The sequence below is a fragment of the Rana temporaria genome, chromosome 8 (genome assembly GCF_905171775.1).
Source record: "Rana temporaria chromosome 8, aRanTem1.1, whole genome shotgun sequence".
Lineage (NCBI taxonomy): Eukaryota > Metazoa > Chordata > Amphibia > Anura > Ranidae > Rana > Rana temporaria.
In genome coordinates this window covers 143,634,926-143,653,822 of record NC_053496.1, presented here as the reverse complement: position 1 = coordinate 143,653,822, position 18,897 = coordinate 143,634,926, and the positions used below count along the sequence as shown (strand labels likewise).

Genomic DNA, 18,897 nt, shown 5'->3' with positions numbered 1-18,897 from the left:
AAAATTACAGTGAGTATTTGATAACAATTTTCTGTTATACAGCATTTCTGTTTAGAAAAGGCACATTAATATACCACAAGGTTGCTTCCTGGCTTTACTGCAAAAATTTGGAAAAAAAGCAAGAATTCGAAAAACAAGCCGCCACATCTAGGAACTAGCAAATTGCAATGAAATCCTTTTTAAACTTGGGTTTACTGTAGATACACTTAAAGCCTATGGATGTATTTATACACATATAAGGCTGCATTCACACCTAGGCGTAGGCGATTTGCGGCGTTTTTTACTGTGATTTGCCGTGACAAATTGCGGCGTTTTTTACCGCGATTTGCCGCGACAAAATGCAGCGTTTTTTACCGCGATTTGCCAAGACAAAACGCAGCGTTTTTTCCCGCGATTTTCGCTGGAGGGGTGATTACACATTGTGTAATAGGCTGAACGCCGAAGACGCCAGAAAAAAAGGGTCAGGGACTTTTTCTGAGCTTCAGGTGTTTCGGCGTTCGGCGTGGAGATGTGAACCATCTCCATAGCCGACAATGTTAAATCACCCCTCCAGCGTATTGCAGGCTGCAATAGCGGCGGGCGGCGGGCGTGAAAACGCCTAGGTGTGAATGGAGCCTTAAGCATAATGTTTTTTTCAGTTCTTGAAATTATACAATATCATGTTCTTATTGCCAAACACGGTTTAGGAATCATGTGAATCTGCTGGCTTTCTTGCTTTCCTGTCTTTTCTGCAAACACGAAAAACATTAATTGGATGGGCAAAAGTCACCAGCATCAGAATGGCGAAAAAAATGTTGACCTATTAAAGAAAAGAACAGTGATTAAAAACAATTCCAAGCAACAACTGAAACCAATCAGTAAACTTCTGTTATTCAGCAAACACTGCACCTTTGCTAAAGTCAGATTTCAGAGCTCTGAGAGAGGGGGTAAGATGGGTACGGTAGTCTGTTTTCAGCACTCTAAGCAGCATAACTTCCTCTGCTTCCTACCATGTCACCAATGTAATTCCAACTCTCAAAGCAAGTTTAAATTTGATTGATAGTGGTCATTTACTGCATCTCAAGGTTTAAATTTCATTTTTTTACTGGAGTGTATCTTTAAAACGGACTTGTAGTTTGCCTATTCAGGATTCTGTGTACCTTCCCCTCACCTGCACTTTTTTTCTGCCAAAGATACCAAAAATTCTGTGGAAGTTCTTTGGTAATATGAACAGTAGCCTGTCATTATTGGAGCCTCATCCATTCCCACTAGTCTGTCAACCTCATTATCTCCACAAATGGGCATCCCTAAGCGTGGGAACTTGGAAGGCAGTACTATGAGAATAGCAGGTTTGACCTGCTGCAAGTGTAATGAGGCTTGGGCAAAACTGCTGCTTATAGATGGGATGCAGGTACAGCTTGGCAAGCATGCTGGTATAATCAGATTATCATCTAACTTTACTGTGGATAGAGAAATTATACCATGGCCTGGTGCAGGGGCGTATCACAAAACCAGTGGGCCTGTGTGCAAGATAAAAAGTGGATCCTAGGCATTGATAAAAAAAGATGAATTGTGGGCGCGGATTAAATTGTGCTTAATATTGGGTGTGGCTTAAAGGGGGTGTGGTTTAATAGAGTCTGAGATGACTTACATAGTGCAGAATGTGGTAACGTTATGTTTGGAGAGACAGAGGAAGCCGAGGGACAGGAGGGACATGAGTGCCTGATGTAGATGATTTCGGGCCAGCAGCTTGCTGGAGACTGGAGACTGAAGCATGCAGCAGTGTGCAGAGCTAAACAGCCAGGCAGGCACCTGAAGGTTAACAGAAGCCAGGGTCATAGGCAGAAGCACAGTCTCAGAAATAGCCAGAGTCATCAGCAGGCAGGCAGCGGGGTACCAAATTGTAAACAGAGCCAGAGTAAGGAACAGAGCCGGGTCAGAGGTGAGCAGCAAGACAGGAACAGAATACACAGCCAAGGTCAAGGAACACGTCAGGTCAGCAACTAGGAGAGCATTCAGGATCATATCAGGATACAGGGCACATCTGAAGATCAGTCAGCAAAGAATAGGAGACTGGGCTCCCTTTAAATAGCCCATCTGGCGCCATGAGGAATTATGCCCGCGTGCGCTTGTTAGCTGTTCTTTGAGAACCATTCGCCTGCAGATGTCTCACAGGGATTCCCTGACATTGCCCCCCTCTTAGGGGCAGCCTTTGAATAAGTAAGTCTCTTACGCCGTCGGATCGTAACTGCATATTTACGCTGGCCGCTAGGTGGTGCTTCCGTCGAATTCCGCGTCGAGTATGCAAATTAGCTAGATACGCGAATTCCCGAACGTACCCCCGGCCGACGCAGTAAAGTTACCCCGTTTACGTTAGGATTTTCCCGGCGTATATTTACCCCTGCTATATGGTGGCGTAAGTGTGGCGTAACAATGTTAAGTATGGCCGTGGTTCCCGCGTCAAAATTTGAAAAAGTTACGTCGTTTGCATAAGTTGTCCGTGAATGGGGCTGGACGTCATTTACATTCACGTCGAAACCAATGACGTCCTTGCGGCGTACTTTGGAGCAATGCACACTGGGAAATTCCACGGACGGCGCATGCGCCGTTCGGGAAAAACGTCAATCACGTCGGGTCACACAACATTTACATAAAACACGCCCCCCTGTTCCAAATTTGAATTAGGCGGGCTTACGCCGGCCGATTTACGCTACGCCGCCTCAACTTACGGAGCAAGTGCTTTGAGAATACAGCACTTGCCCGTCTATGTTGCGGAGGTGTAACGTAAATCAGATACGTTACGCCCGCACAAAGATACACGATCGGACGTGAATCTGTCCCAAGATGTGCATGGGGAGCTGAAACAATGGTTTCCCAACCCTTCCAAGGGATTCTGGGTTCCACGGGCCCTCCCGTCACACATTTAACGAGAAACTGGGTCTGACCTCACCTCTTTCTACAGTTCAGAATAGCTTATACCTCGCATTCTTCGTAACCTTCAATCAATAATGGAGCAGGAGTTTCAGAGCCTTGATCCGGAAAGGGGTTAGCAACTGTTGGTTTGAGCAGAGAAACATGAAATACAGGATGAATCTTCAGATTACTCGGTAAAGATAATTCAAATGCCACAGATTTGATCTTTTTCCTAATTGAAAAAGTACCCAGGAATCTTGGGCCAAGCTTTTTTGAGGGACACTTTAACTTTAAATTTGCAGTAGACAACCAGACCCGTTCTCCTAGTTTCAAATTTTAATTTCTTCTCCTCCTTTTATCAAAAATGTCCTATTACCTGCCTGTGTCTTTAAGATGGTCTTTTGCAAGAGTTGGTGGTTAACTTTAAGAAAGTTCAATCTCTCTTGTACAGCTGGTACATCAGGTAGGAACGAAGGATAGTATCCGTAATTGGCATAAAAGGATGACTGCTTGATGGCAAAATGAACCAAGTTATTATACATAAATTCTGCCAAAGGAAGGAGGGACACCCAATCATCTTGCGAGAAGAACGAGAAACATCATATTGTTCGAAATTTTGATTTGTCCTCTAGGTCTGTGCATTTGTCTGTGGATGGTAAGCAGAAGATAGACAAAGTTCAATATTCAATGCTTCACGCAGGGCCTTTCAAAATTTGTGGGTGAACTGGACCCTACGATCTGAAATAATACTGTCTGGGATGCCTTACGACCGCCTTGATAAATGCAGAAGCTGTTTCAGTGGCAGAGGGGGTTCCTCTTAAAGGTATGAAATGTGCTATTTTTGAGAAACGGTCAACCATGACAAAGATAGTGGTGAATCCTTCAGATGGGGGAAGTTCCACAATAAAGTCCATGGAAATCATATTCCATGTTTTTTTTAGGTACTGGAAGAGATTCCAACAGCCCCAGGTCTTTGTACGATCAGACTTGTTTCTGAGGCATACAGAGCAGGATCTGACATACTCTCTACAGTCCTTTAATAAACATGGCCACCCAAAAGAACAGGAAACCAGATCTGAGGTCTTATAGATACCAAAGTGCCCGGCAAGAGGATGGTCATGGCACTTCTTGAGAATGGGAACCCTAAATTGTTGGGGAAAAAAGACTTGTTCCTTGCGGAAGAAGAGTTCATCCTTTCGTTGAAGATGTGAATCCAGAGGGGGAGGGTGGTTAGCAAAAGCTTCTTTGATTTGGGACATCACATCTGCTTGTAGAAGTAGGAAGTTCTTGGCAGGCAAAATAGTGTCAGGTTCAGAAGGTGGAGCTGATTCGGGAAACATACGTGAGAGCGCATCGGATTTACCGTTCTTGGATCCGGGACAAAAGGTCAAATAGTACCATTCCTCCAGGGCAGCCTTAATAGCTAGCAGTTCTCAATCCCCCACATCATAATTCCTTTCATGTCCTCCGGAGCAGGCCATTCCAGTACAGCAGCAACCTTTTGCGGATCCATAGAAATGCCTTCTGCAGAAATGACAAGTCCCAGGAATTGAATAGTCAGTCTTTCGGATTAACATTTCTCAGCTTTTGCGTAGTCTATCCAGTACCTTTTTTACATGACCCCTGTGAAAATACGAGGATGTCATCCAAATAGACAATTATAAACACATCAAGAGAGTCCCAAAATATGTAATTGACTAGATGTTGAATGGTGGCGTGGGCATTACAGAGACCGAACGGCATAACTAGGTATTCGTAATGTCCAAAGCACATTTGGAATGCTGTCTTCCATTCGTCTCCTTCACAAATTCTGACTAGGTTGTATGCCCCTCTCAAATCAAGTGTAGAGAATACTTGCACATCTTGCAACCTATGGAAGAATTCAGAAATCAAAGAAAGTGAGTAGTGATTTTTGACAGTTACTTTGTCTGGTAGTCCACTCAGGGCCTGAGAGTATGATCTTTCTTGTTGACCAAGAAGATGTGGAAGGTCGAACTAATCAATATAATGATGGAGGGTTTCTAGTTCAGAAAGAGGGTAAATAGGGACAAAAGTATTTCAGCCCTGGGCAGAAATTCAATGGGACAATAAGAGGCCCGATGAGGAGGAAGAGTATCCGCATGTTTTTTATTGAAGACGTCTAGATATTCGTGGTAAACTGCAGGGTCTAGTTTTGACACTTCTGGATCAGGCTGGATAGTCAGGAGATGGGTAGCAGTGTGTAATTCCTGTGGAACACAATGTACCTGGCAGTATGAAGAAGGGAAGTGGACCTCCCCGTAAGCCAATTGATGCTGGGGTTATGTGTCAGGGCTTACCCAGAATGACGGGGAACCTGGGCGACGTGATTACATCTAGGCATAGAAATTCTTGATGGCTGGAGGAAGAAAGGCAAAGTTTTGGAGCCATCTCTTGTGTCACCGGGACTTAATACCTGAACCATCAGCCAAATGAACAAAATACCCTTGTTTCTTAGAACAGAGAAATTTCCTGCAATCTCCAGAGAAGCATTCAGGGATAGGCACTCAGGGTTCAGGAGGGAGGAAGGTTCCACTGGATGTGCTGGTCTCTATCTGGGTATCTTCATCTGTGACAGCAGGAGGACCCGAAGGTGGCAAAATCTCTGTGCCAACTGACAATCGATTTTCCATGCGATTACGTTTTCCTTGCAGACTTTCCATGAAGTAAGATTGCGAGATTGATCGACAAATGTCTTTCAGTGGAGAGGCCTCCCTTTCAGACTCCATCATTGGCTGACTAATACTGTCATGTACCTGATAGGAGACTGAGGTTGGCCTCTCTTATATCTCCTGTCCCAGCCCCACTGAGGATGAGGATGAGACAGAGGAAGCTGAGGAACAAGAGGGACAGGAGTGCCTGATGTAGATGATTCCAGGCTGGCAGCCTGTGAGGGCTCTGGAGACTAGAGCATGCAGCGGTGTGCCAGGGTCATAGGCGGAAGCAGAGTCTCAAGAATAGCCAGGGTCATCAGCTGACGGGTAGCATTGTACCAAATCATAAACAGAGCCAGAGTCAGGAACGGAGCTGGGTCAGAGGTGAGCAGCAAGAGAGGAACAGGATGCACTGTCATGGTCAAGGAACACACCAGGTCAGCAACTAGGAGAGCATACAGGATCAGATCAGAATACAGGTTACAGCTGAAGATCAGTCAGCAAATAGGAGACTGGGCTCCCTTTAAATAGCCCATCTCGCGCCAAGAGGAATTGTGCCCACGTGCCTGCCGATTGGGAATCCCCAATTGCGGACTCCCACGCACATGCATGCACCTGTTAGCCGTTCTTTGAGAGAAACCATGCGCCTGCGCACTTCTATGTGCCAGACATCCCACAGGGATTCCCTGACAGCTTCTGGCAAAGTGTGTGGGGGGGGGTATGGGGGAGTGGAGGGTGTCAGTAGAGCAGCAGATTATGTCAATAGTTTATATATTTATTTCTTTACAGTTTAATTCGTTTTTCACAATGCTTTTTTTGGGGGGGAGGGGGGCGGGGGTTGGGGCAGTGGACAGTGTCGGTAGGGTGGGGGATGGTGTCAGTAGTTTTTTTCTTTAATGTTATTTTTTCTACAATTTTTTATTTTATTTAATTGTAAAACAATTACATTTTGTAATATTATTTTTTTTTATCAGCCCTGTTGGTGGGCTTTGGTTAGATATCAGGGTTCTAAACACCTGGCATCTCCACTTTTGAGACAGAGAAAGTGAGTGAGGACACAGATTCCCCAGTCCCTTTCTCAGCATTGAAGATGAATGGACAGAGACATGGTGGCTCCTGTTCATTTATAAACTGAAGCAGAGTAAACATAGTTTACTCTGCTCAGTTATTAGAGGACACTAGAGTGATCGGTTGCGATCGCTCGGAGTCAAATTCATAACAGGAAGGGGCCGGTAAATGACAAATTTACCGGCACCTTCCTCCGCTCTCCATCCTGACATATTCCCCACAAATGTGAGCACTGATCTCCCTGTATGACATTTCAGCTGACAGCCGTGGAGGGAGAGAAGGAGAAGCAGCTGTCCACTCAGCTGAAAAGCTATACAGGGAGATTGGTGCTCACAGTTGTCTCTGCCGCACCGATCATCCCTGGCTGTCAAGGGACAATCATCCATGTGTGCAAGGTGGGTCACAGGGCACAAATGCATGATACGCCACTGGTCTGGTGTAGTAAAGGATTAGTATACCACCACATACATTGAATAGTATCTGCTTAAGAGATTTAAATAGCTAATAGGCCATGGTTGGTATGCTGAGTTAATATGCAGCTGGGTGAGTGTTTTTTAGGTTAGAGGGCTAGGGAAGGTGTACTTGTGCATTTGTTCTTTGCTTATAATTATCTTCCCTTGGCTTATTTGTTGTTACGTTCACCTGCCTGAACGGAAAAGGAACTTCCAGGTGTGAGAAGCTAGACATGTGAAAAACTGAAACGTTTGTTTTGTTTAGTTTTGGATAGATTTGTTATATTACAAATTTTGCGGATTCATTTCAGAATTTTCGAACGAGTTCCAAACTTTCGGAACGATTTGAATTCGGATTGGTCAAAAAACTATTGACCGATTCAAATTGTGTGTGATGAATAGCTGGTTGTTAAAGTGGAGGTTCACCCGGAAATGTTAATTTTTAACATTAGATTCATGCTCATTTTGTCAAGGGGAATCGGGTAGTTTTTTTAAAATCGAAGCCGTACTTACCATTTTAGAGATGCATCTTCTCCGCCGCTTCCGGGTATGGGCTGCGGGACTGGGCGTTCCTACTTGATTGACAGGCTTCCGACGGTCGCATCTATCGCGTCACGATTTTCCGAAAGTAGCCGAACGTCGGTGCACAGGCGCCGTATAGAGCCGCACCGACGTTCGGCTTCTTTCGGCTACTCGTGACGCGATGTATGCGACCGTCGGAAGCCTGTCGGAAGCCTGTCAATCAAAATAGGAATGCCCAGTCCCGAAGACCATACCCGGAAGCGTCGGAGAAGATCGCTCTCTAAAACGGTAAGTACGGCTTCGATTTTAAAAAAACTACCCGATTCCCCTTGACAAAATGAGCATCAATCTAAGGTTAAGACATTTTTTTAGTGTGAACTCCCGCTTTAAGGAGCTGCTTTTGTGTCCTTAACAACCAATGACTCATCAGCTGTCAACGGGCTTCCCCGCTGACAGCGGAAATGTAAAAACAGAATGCCGGCAATGAATAATGCAGAAAAAAACAGCATAGGGTGCTCCCCCAATCCATACCAGGCTCTTTTAAGATGAACCCTACAACAAAATTTTAAAAATGAAACGGCGTGGGGTCCCCCCCAAAATTCATACCAGACCCTTACCTGAGCATGCAGCCCAGGAAGGGGAGGGGGGGAAAGAGCAAGCACCCACCCTCCTGAACCATACCAGGCCACATGCGCCCAACATGGGGGGTGCTTTGGGACAGCAAAAGCACCCCTTCCCCATGTTTAAGGGGATAAGGGCCTCTACCCCAACTCTGGCTGATGGTTGTTGGGTCTGCAGGTGGGGGGGGGGGGGGGTATCAGAATCTGGAAGCCCCCTTTAACAAGGCGGTCCCCTAGATCCCGGCCCCCTATGTGAATAAGTATGGGGTACAAAAAAGTGTAAAAAGTAAATAAAAACAGAACACAAGTTTTTGACAAGTCCTTTATTTTAAAAGAATGTCCCCTCGATGTAGAGAGGGGACCCTCCACTTAGTTATTTACATTGGGGAAGGGATCTGGGGGCTCCCTTGTTAAAGAGGGCTTCCAGATTCCGATAAGCTCCCCACCTGCAGATCCCCTTAACCACCAACCAGGGTTTGGGGGGGCAGGGCCCCCCTTGCCCGAAAGCACCCCCATGTTGAGGGCATGTGGCCTGGTGTAGTTGAGATGGGGGAGGGGGTGCCCACTCATCTCCCCCCTTTCCTGGCCTGCTGGGCTGAATGCTCAGGTAAGGGTCTGGTATGGATTTTGGGGTGGGGGACCTCACGCCTTTTTTTTATCCTGGTGTGGGGTTTCCCTTAAAATCCATACCGGACCTGAGGGGCCTGGTATGGATTGGGAGGGGGGACCCAATGCTGTTTTTTTCCCTGCATTTGTTTTTATTCATCAGATGATGAGTAATCGGTTGTTAAGGACACGGCGGCTGACTTCCTGGCCGACTCCTTAACAATCCGCTATTCTTCACACAGAATTCTAATCGGTCGATCATTTTTTGACTGATTCTAATTAGAATTTTACAGAAAATTTTGAATTTGTTAGAAAATGAATATATGAAACAAATTTATACTAATTTTAACTAAATTCAATTCAGAATACAGATTCAATACAGAATACTAAATTCACAGAAAAGTTTGAATTTGTTAGAAAACGAATATATGAAACAAATTTAAACAAATTTTAACTAAATCCATTACTATTTCATTTGGAGATTCGGATACATCCAAATCTCAGAATAACCCAAAAATTTGTCGGAAATTATATTCGGACTGAAACTAATTGCACGTGTCTATGAGGAGTATACAACTCTTTCTCCAAAACTCAGGCAATGGGTCACGTAGGGACGAGAAGAGAGTTCTTAGTCCCATGTAGACCAGATCAACCTGCAGCTTACATAATGGTGGGAGAGTAAAGAGATAAGTGTACACAACACACAATTCTGGAAATTAAGTGAACCTGTTCTTTCTGGACAAAGTACAGGTTTACTTTGAAACTATCTTCACAGCCACCATAAGGCTTCATTTCCATGGACGTTTTTACAGCCACTTTTTTTAGCCTTTTTTACAGCTTAAGCTGGAGCTCAAAAACGCAGCGGTAGAGTTTTTGAGCGTTTTTTGCGCGTTTTTGAGCATTTTAGAGCATTTTTGAGCGTTTTTTAACATCTGGCATTTTTACAGCTCTAACGCTGGAGCTTCAGAACGCACTGGTCCTGGTTTTTTTTTTGCAGCTTAAAAACGGCTCAGCCATCTACAGCTCAAAAACGTCATGGTGGGCATGAGGCCATAGACTAACATGGAGAGCCGTTTTTAAGCTGCAAAAAACGCTCAGAAAAGTGTCTGTAAAAACGTCCATGGAAATGAAGCCTAACTGTTTAACAAAGAAAACCTGGATCTGATACCACGTAGAGGTTGCATACTTCCTCTACTGGAATGACTGTAGAGATCTGCATTAGGTAAAAAAAAATTTTTTTTTATTGTTTTATCACATTTCCTAGGTGTTGGTATTCATTTTAATTGGCTTTTGGCAATAATAAAGTCTAGTTAAAGACTTATAGCTGGATTCACGTAGGGCGGCGTATGTTTTAGCCGGCATAGCGTATTGTATTTACGCTACGCCGTAGTAAGTTAGAGAGGCAAGTGCTGTATTCACAAAGCACTTGCGTCCTAAGTTACGGCGGCGTAGCGTAAATGTGCCGGCCTAAGCGCGCCTAATTCAAATTATGAAGAGGTGGGCGTGTTTTATGCAAATGAATCGTGACATGACGCATGCGCAGTCCGTGGACATATCCCAGTGCGCATGCTCCAAATTACGCCGCAAAGACTTATTGGTTTCGACGTGAACGTAAATTACGCCCAGCCCCATTCACGGACGACTTACGCAAACGACGTAAAAATTTCAAAATTCGACGTGGGACCGACGTCCATACTTAACATTGGCTAGCCCAGCTTTTTGTTGGACTAACTTTATGCCTGAAAACGCCTTACGTAAACGGCATATCTTTACTGCGACGGGCAAGCGTACGTTCGTGAATAGGCGTATCTTGCTGATTTACACATTCTAGGCGTAAAATCAGCGTTCCCGCCCCTAGCGGCCGGCCTAAATAGAAAGCTAAGATACAGCGGCGCAAGCCGTCGTATCTTAGCTAGATTTAAGTGTATCTCATTTTGAGAATACACTTAAAGATATGACGGCTTAGATTCAGAGTTACGATGGCATATCTACTGATACGCCGGCTTAACTCTTTCTGAATCTAACTAATATTTTGTGTTATCTCAAAATTGTAACATTGTACTGTACATCTCTTTTTGATAATATATTGCTCAACTACCCAATGTTTCCCATGAAACCCGAACATCTGATTACATACATATAAGGGGTCACCGCGGAGATGGGTTTGTATAATGTAAAATGCAGGATACTGAAAAAGTGCTATGACAGCAGAAAGCGACATCATTAGTCCGAAGAGTTTTCCAAAGTACTTGGCTGGAAATCTGAAGCATATAAAAAAAAAAGTTAGAATTAGTGCATGTCAGTGAAATCATACCCAAGCTCTAATAATAGGATTTTTTAATACAGCTTACCTGTAAAATCATTTTCTTGGGAAATACATTACAGGACACAGAGCCTTAATTACTTAATGGGATGTCCCATAGCAATGCCAAAATTGAGGGGATGGAGACACAGATCAGAATACACAGACTGCCATCGGACAAGAGGACCTAAACTGCTGCCTGCAGTACACTGCGCCCGAAGGCGGCATCCTCATGCCCTCTCACATCCACTTGGCAAAACTTAGTGAATGTATGGACTGAAGACCAAGTAGCAGCCTTGCAGATCTGAGCCATAGAGGCCTGATGATGCATTTCCCATGAAGCACGAACTGCTCTAGTCAAGTGCGCTTTAATCTGAAAAGGAGGAAACTTATTTTCCGAAGTATAGGCCTGAATAACAACTTGTTGTATCCACCTTAAAACAGTGAACTTTGACACTGCCTGGCCCTTCCTTGGGACCTCTGGCAGAATAAATAGACAATCAAAACAATTCCTGCCTCCATGTTGCCAAACAAGACTATTTTGTCTCTTATTAATACCTTGTCATCCAGTCCCCGTCGGCTCTTCTCAACCTTTAACTCTCTGCTTCATCCCCCACCCCCTCTACCCACTAACTCACTCACTGCCCAAGAGATTGACAATCACTTCAAAGACAAGATTGATACAATTCGTGAGGACACCTCCACTGTCCGTACATCTTCATCACCCAACACAACTTGCCTAACGGCACTTTCAACACTCCCCTTTTTTGAATTGGCTACTATTGAAGAGGTTACAAAACTTTTCTCAGATGCCCACCTAACCAATTGTCCCTTGGACCCTGTTCCCTCACAACTACGGTCACCCTCTTCTTCTATCCTATGCTCCCTCACTCACATCTTCAATCTCTCCCTCTCTAGTGGCACCTTCCCCTCCCCTCTAAAACATGCACAGATCACTCCCATACTTAAAAAACCCTCACTGGACCCCACCAACCTGAACAACTTAAGACCCATCTCATTGCTCCCATTCACATCTAAACTTTTAGAACACCTAGTCTACAACCGTCTTGGCTCCTACCTCAGTGAAAATAACCTTCTTGACCCCTTACAGTCTGGCTTTCGCTCACAGCACTCCACGGAAACTGCCTTACTAAAAATCACTAACGATTTACTAACTGCTAAAAGCAACAGGCAGTACTCCATACGCCTTCTACTTGACCTCTCTGCAGCCTTTGATACCGTTGACCACCCGCTCCTTCTCAATAAACTCCATTCCCTTGGCCTCCAAGATTCTGCTCTATCCTGGTTCTCTGCCTATCTATCACATCGCCCCTTCAGTGTTACCTAAAACTCTGTCTCCTCCTCTCCATTGCCCCTTTCTGTGGGGGTGCCCCAAGGCTCTGTTCTTGGACCACTTCTCTTCTCTATCTACACCTCCTCCCTTGGTCACTTGATAACCGTCGTGCCCACGGCTTTCAATACCACCTATACGCCGATGACACAATCTTTCTGTCTACTCCTCACCTCACTCCTTCAGTCTCCACTCGCATGCTATGTAACAGCATTGGTGAACGGAGTGAACCACAACTGCGGTTAGCAAGGATTTCAATGCGCTTCTTTATGTGAGAACTCAGTATTGAGCCCCAGGCGTCACTCCACACAAACAGGAGTCTGGGGAATGTCTACATTATCTCTCTCTCACATAAAGAAAGGCTTTGAGCTACTAAGGATGGACGTATTACAGCATGCGACCAGAGCTTAGCGTTTAAAATGATATATTATACTTTAAAGATCAAGATTCCAATACACCTCTGTGATGGACTTTTTACCTATATGCTTCAGTTTAATCCTCCCTGCTTGTTTAAGGCTGTTAATTGTATTTACTCTTCTGCAGCTAGCCCTGTTTCAAATGTTAATTGTTCTAGCCCTGTGTTTACTGGTTACTGTGATTAGATAAGTGGCTCATGTTAATTATGCTGATTGCTTCCTTGTGATAATTATCTCTCTATATGCAGTGCCGAACCGGCTAGATACTGAGTAGTTCAAAGAAATATCTTTATTTCAAAGGAGCTGTATTGAAGACCCCCCACTGTGTGAGGGGGGGCGGAGATTTGTCATTGTAACAGTTGTAACCATATATAAACTCTGGTTTCTTACGATTAAAACTCTGTGTTGTTCAAGCAGTAAGCTGGTCTCATGTGTGGCTTTCTGGGCGATTCCAGGGATATCCCTCCTCGTGGAATATTGGGGTGATTTTCGTTATGGGAAGGAGGGAACGTTGACGGGGATATCATACCGATACCGTCACAAATTGGTTGGCAGCGGTGGGATTTTTCCCTTCTTTTCCCCTTCACACCCGGATTCCAAGCAGACACTGGAAGAACTACTGGAAGTTCGTGGAAGGATTGCTAGCAACAAAACCAAGCGGGTCATCATAGCAGAATCAATGGAGATAGACCAGGAGTACGGGATTGCAGCAACGCCAGCAGTACAAGAGATGGAGACACCAGTGATTCAGGAGGAGGAATCGCCAGCCAACAAGCTAATGAGAGAGAAGCTAGCGTGGTTCGGCCCGAACCCAACGCCGGATGTGGTGCTGAAAGTGATGGACCTGTTAGCGGAGGAGGCTAAACAAATAAGAGACGCAGAGCTACAGGAGGCTAAACAAATAAGAGACGCAGAGCTACAGAAGGATAAAGAAATAAGGGACGCAGAACTACAGAAGGATAAACAAATAAGAGACGCAGAGCTACAGTTAAAACTGGCAGCAGTCCAACAAGCAGCCGCACCTTCTACGAACAGTGAGTACAGCACAGCAGACGCAAGGAAGATTCCGTTTAGCGCTTTTAAAGCTTTTGATGAAAAGGACTGTGAAATTGATAACTACCTGGCGGATTTTGAGCGACAATGTAACCTGCACCGAATAGCTAGAGGAGAGTGGGTTTCAATATTGTCAGGCAAACTGTCAGGCAAAGCTTCTGATGCTTTCCGGACCGTGCCAGATCAGGATATCCATAGCTACGCCAGGGTTAAAGAAGCGCTCCTGGCTCGTTATGCAGTAACCCCAGAGTCCCACCGACAGAAGTTCAGGGACTCACGCAAAACCACGAAAGACTCTTACGCAGAATGGGCATGCCAGCTGTCCCTGTCGGCCTCTAACTGGGTTAACAGCAGCCAGGCCACCACCGCAGAGGACATTTTGCAACTAATGCTCCTGGAGCAATTTTACAATCACATCCAGACGGATGTCAAAGATTGGGTGAGAGATCGCAGGCCCATGACTCTACCAGAGGCCGCGAAGTTGGCGGATGAATATGCGGATACTCGCAAGACAAACCAGGTCACACCACGGGTACAACCTCCACAACCAACGGCGCCCTCACACCCACCAGCCGCTAGATACCAACCACCTAACAGACCGATGACATCTAGCCCTCGCTACCCCTGCCCGGAGGACAACGAACAACGCTGCTTCCGGTGCAAACAGTTGGGTCACTTCAAGCAGAATTGCCCCATGAATGACAACACCAGGTCAAATTGGTCTCAACCTGGGTACCGCCCACCAGCAGCAGCCCATTGTGTAGACTCGGCTTGGGATCCCCAGGAGCTGGGTCAGGAAGAACCATTGGGCACCCCTTACGAAGCCCTCATGGTACAATCTGTTATTACGGACAACAGGGAACACCATTGTCAGCTGGTCATGGGCGACAGCCATGAGCCGGAGGGGCCTTGGAGGGAGCTGGGCAGAAAGAGGCACCGCCAGCTACCCTCCAAGAAGAAGAGGTCCTGGAAGTCATATAACCAGCGGACCTGGGAGGAGAAGAAGCGACTGGAGGAGATGGAATCGCAGCGGGCGCCCCAGATGTGGGCCGAGATGTTCGCCAAGGGCCCACCGGTGGCCCCTTACACCACCACCCAGTTCCTGATGATGAAGGACCACGTGGAGAGCCTGCAGGACATGAGCAAGCAGGATCTGATCCGTGAGTACATAGAGCTGGAGGAGTGCATAAGCCGCATGGAGGAGGAGAACAACCACCTGAGGTCACAGCGGGCTGACCCCCCCAGGCTCCATGAACTGGAGATGGAGCTGGAGAAGCTCAAAGAGGAGAACCGGCGGCTGCGGAGGGAGCAGGGGGTGGCTGACCTTATGGGGCTCTGAGTCCCCTCCCCCCCCCCCGGACTCTGAGCACCAGTGCTACAGCATTTCAACAAATATAACTTTTTCTCTTTTTTATGAATCTCCTGTGACTGTCACTTCAGAGCCATAACCTGCCCCTCCCATAGCGGGACACCTAGATGGCGGCGCACAGACCCATTCGCCGTCTTCACACTGACTTCTGGTGACTTTGCAGATCGCACAAAGACTTGGGGACTGACCGGCGTGTGATCTGACGACCCGGTGGCATACCTGAGTCTGAAGCAGTTGCCAAGGGAGGTCAGTCATGCCAAACGGAGTTAACCTCGGACTAAAAGCTCTGAACCCGTCAACCCTACTGGACCAGGAAGGGTCCAACCGGCTTTTACGGAGCAGGGAGAAGAAGGGGGGCCATTGTGATGGACTTTTTACCTATATGCTTCAGTTTAATCCTCCCTGCTTGTTTAAGGCTGTTAATTGTATTTACTCTTCTGCAGCTAGCCCTGTTTCAAATGTTAATTGTTCTAGCCCTGTGTTTACTGGTTACTGTGATTAGATAAGTGGCTCATGTTAATTATGCTGATTGCTTCCTTGTGATAATTATCTCTCTATATGCAGTGCCGAACCGGCTAGATACTGAGTAGTTCAAAGAAATATCTTTATTTCAAAGGAGCTGTATTGAAGACCCCCCACTGTGTGAGGGGGGGCGGAGATTTGTCATTGTAACAGTTGTAACCACATATAAACTCTGGTTTCTTACGATTAAAACTCTGTGTTGTTCAAGCAGTAAGCTGGTCTCATGTGTGGCTTTCTGGGCGATTCCAGGGATATCCCTCCTCGTGGAATATTGGGGTGATTTTCGTTATGGGAAGGAGGGAACGTTGACGGGGATATCATACCGATACCGTCACAACCTCTATATGCAAGTGATTATCAGTACGGGACCCCAGGCATCACGCCACACAAACAGGAGTTTGGGGGTTCTCTACATCATATCACTTTAAGCATATAGGGATGTATTAGGCCACTAAGAGAGTTGGTATGAAATACCATCAACCCTAAGCACAGAAAAGTTAGCGCGAACAAGGCCTATAAGGGATTTGCACTTATGTCAAGCTCATAGTAAATAGGAGTTGTAGTGACAACTAGTAATTGCGTATGAGAGGCAATATAGCTCAGGTAATTATAGTTGCATATATGAGGTGGATATAGCACAGGTAATAATAGTTGCATATAAGAGGCATATATAGCTCAGGTAATTTGTTGCATATATGAGGTGGATAAAGCACAGGTAATAATAGTTGCATATGAGAGGCATATATATCTCAGGTAATTTGAGCGTAGCTGACCCTTTAAGGTATTCCTTAGAAAACAGTCCTTAACACAGCAATATCTCCCAAATAGTATGTTGATATGCAGAAGGCATATTAAGTAACAGCAAATGTATTACATAGTTACATAGTTACATAGTTAGTCAGGTTGAAAAAAGACACAAGTCCATCCAGTTCAACCACAAAAAATTAAAAAACAAAATAAAAAACACAGTACAATCCTATACACCCAACTCCATACCCACAGTTGATCCAGAGGAAGGCTAAAAACCCCAGCAGAGCATGATCCAATTTGCTACAGCAGGGGAAAAAATTCATTCCTGATCCCCCGTGAGGCAATCGGATTTACCCTGGATCAACTTTACCTACAAATCTTAGTGCTCAGTTATATTCTGTACATTTAGGAAATAATCCAGGCCTTTCTTAAAGCAATCTACTGAGCTGGCCAGAACCACCTCTGGAGGGAGTCTGTTCCACATTTTCACAGCTCTTACTGTGAAAAAACCTTTCCGTATTTGGAGGTGAAATTAGATGGAACATAAGCAGAAGATCTTCCTATAGCACTACAAGTGATACAACAGCTACTTATCCATTTGCAGGTTTCAATGTAGGAAATAGAGATTCCGTGGTGTAGGGTATTCAGCAAGAAGGCCTCAAGGTTGTCCCCAGCAATGGCTCTGTGTGGCAGTAGGTGCAACAGCACCAAAGTAGTAGTTGTTGCCTGGAGCAGTGTAACAGCATGGGGAGCGATGGCACCGGTATGACTAGCGTGGCCGAGCTACGGCTGACAATAATGGAACAGTTTGCAGGAGGCACACCGCTCTGTTTAACGGATAGGGCCAGCTGTAGTGCATAAGCACTAATTCAAAAAAGAGCGCCATTTGCTGCAGCGCACTTCTGCGTCATCGCGCGGTCGCTGTAATGCGTTCCAGCGTGGAACGCATTACAGGAAGTAACAGGCGCGCGGATCGCTTGTTACACTATATGCTATCCCCTCTTCAGTCTATCATGAATGCTGCTGCCAGACTTATCCACCTTACCAACCGCTTAGTGTCTGCCAAACCTCTCCTCCAACCCCTGCACTAGCTCCCGATCACCCAGCGAATTAAATTCAAAATACTAACCACAACCTACAAAGCCATCCACAACTCTGCCCCGAGCTACATAACCAATCTTGTGTCCAAACATATCCCAAACCGTCCTTTCCACTCTTCTCAAGACCTCCTACTGTCAAGCTCTCTTGTCTCCTCCTCCCATGCTCGTCTCCAGGATTTCTTCAGAGCCTCTCCCATCCTCTGGAACTCCCTACCTCAACCTGTCCGGCTATCCCCTACTCTTGCTTCCTTCAGGTGATCCCTGAAAACTCACCTTTTTAGGGAAGCCTATCACGTCTCCAACTAATCTTTTACCACTTCCATCAGCTCATTCCCCACAGTTACAACCTTTTATACCACCTGCATGGTAATGGTTAAAAAGGCTGTTTCTGTAAAACAGATAAAACTAGATTCGGGAGTGGTCTGCACATGGCCAGGTGAGGGAGTGAGACACGAGCTCCCGGCTCCAGCCTGCTCCGTATGAGGCTGATTAACTGACCGACAACCCAGTGGTGTATCAGGATAAGTCTGGTGGGACCTCAAGGCTATCTCTTGGTGAGATTACAGTGGTATGAACTCAGGGAGACAGAGGGAGACAAGAACCGCATGCAAAGCAGCCCAGCTGGTCCAGCCTCCCAGAGAGGGGGAGTTGACCCAGAGATCCATCGCTACTTCCCCACGGTACAGGGCACGGGACTTGAATCCGGAGTTGAGAGAGGGAAGGCAGAGAACCAGCGTGGAAGCGCTACAGACTATCCCACAGAGCCCCAGAACGTTGGCTGCGGTGGCTACATCTCTTATCCCCCTACCTGGGGAGAAGGAAGCAGCTGAGTTGAAAAAGGAGGACCTAAAGACACTTATACAGGCTGTTCCCACAGGGGCAGACATAGAAGCCCTTATTGGAAAAGTGGAGGATGCACACCATAAAGACCTGGAGCTGGTTGGGGTACAAATACTAGCAGAGCGCATGACGGATGGGGAGAGTGCATATCCAAACCTGGAAAAGTGGGTGCGCACACTGGAGAGAGACAGTTACACCCAAAAAGAGACCTTGGTGGAGTTACAGTTACAGTTGGAGGACCTCGAAGACCGGAGTAGACGCAACAATGTGCGCCTGCGAGGAATCCCAGAGGCATCAGACCAGGAAAACCTGCAGGACATGGTAAAATCAATTTTTGAAAATATACTAAAAGACACTATGCC

General features: G+C 45.9%; 1 protein-coding gene across 3 annotated transcripts in view; it reads right to left on the bottom strand.

Annotated features, from left to right (window-relative positions):
- Positions 1-560: 560 nt before the first annotated feature.
- The window catches only part of SLC43A3 (solute carrier family 43 member 3), a 236,337-nt gene continuing 218,000 nt past the window's right edge, over positions 561-18,897 (bottom strand). For all 3 annotated transcript variants that reach the window (XM_040320810.1, XM_040320811.1, XM_040320812.1), the window contains exons 12-13: positions 10,970-11,093; positions 561-799 (exon numbers count right to left, since the gene is read on the bottom strand). In XM_040320810.1, coding sequence (XP_040176744.1) covers positions 683-799; positions 10,970-11,093 — 241 coding nt within the window. In that variant the 3' untranslated portion in view covers positions 561-682. The remainder of the gene's footprint in view (positions 800-10,969; positions 11,094-18,897) is intronic.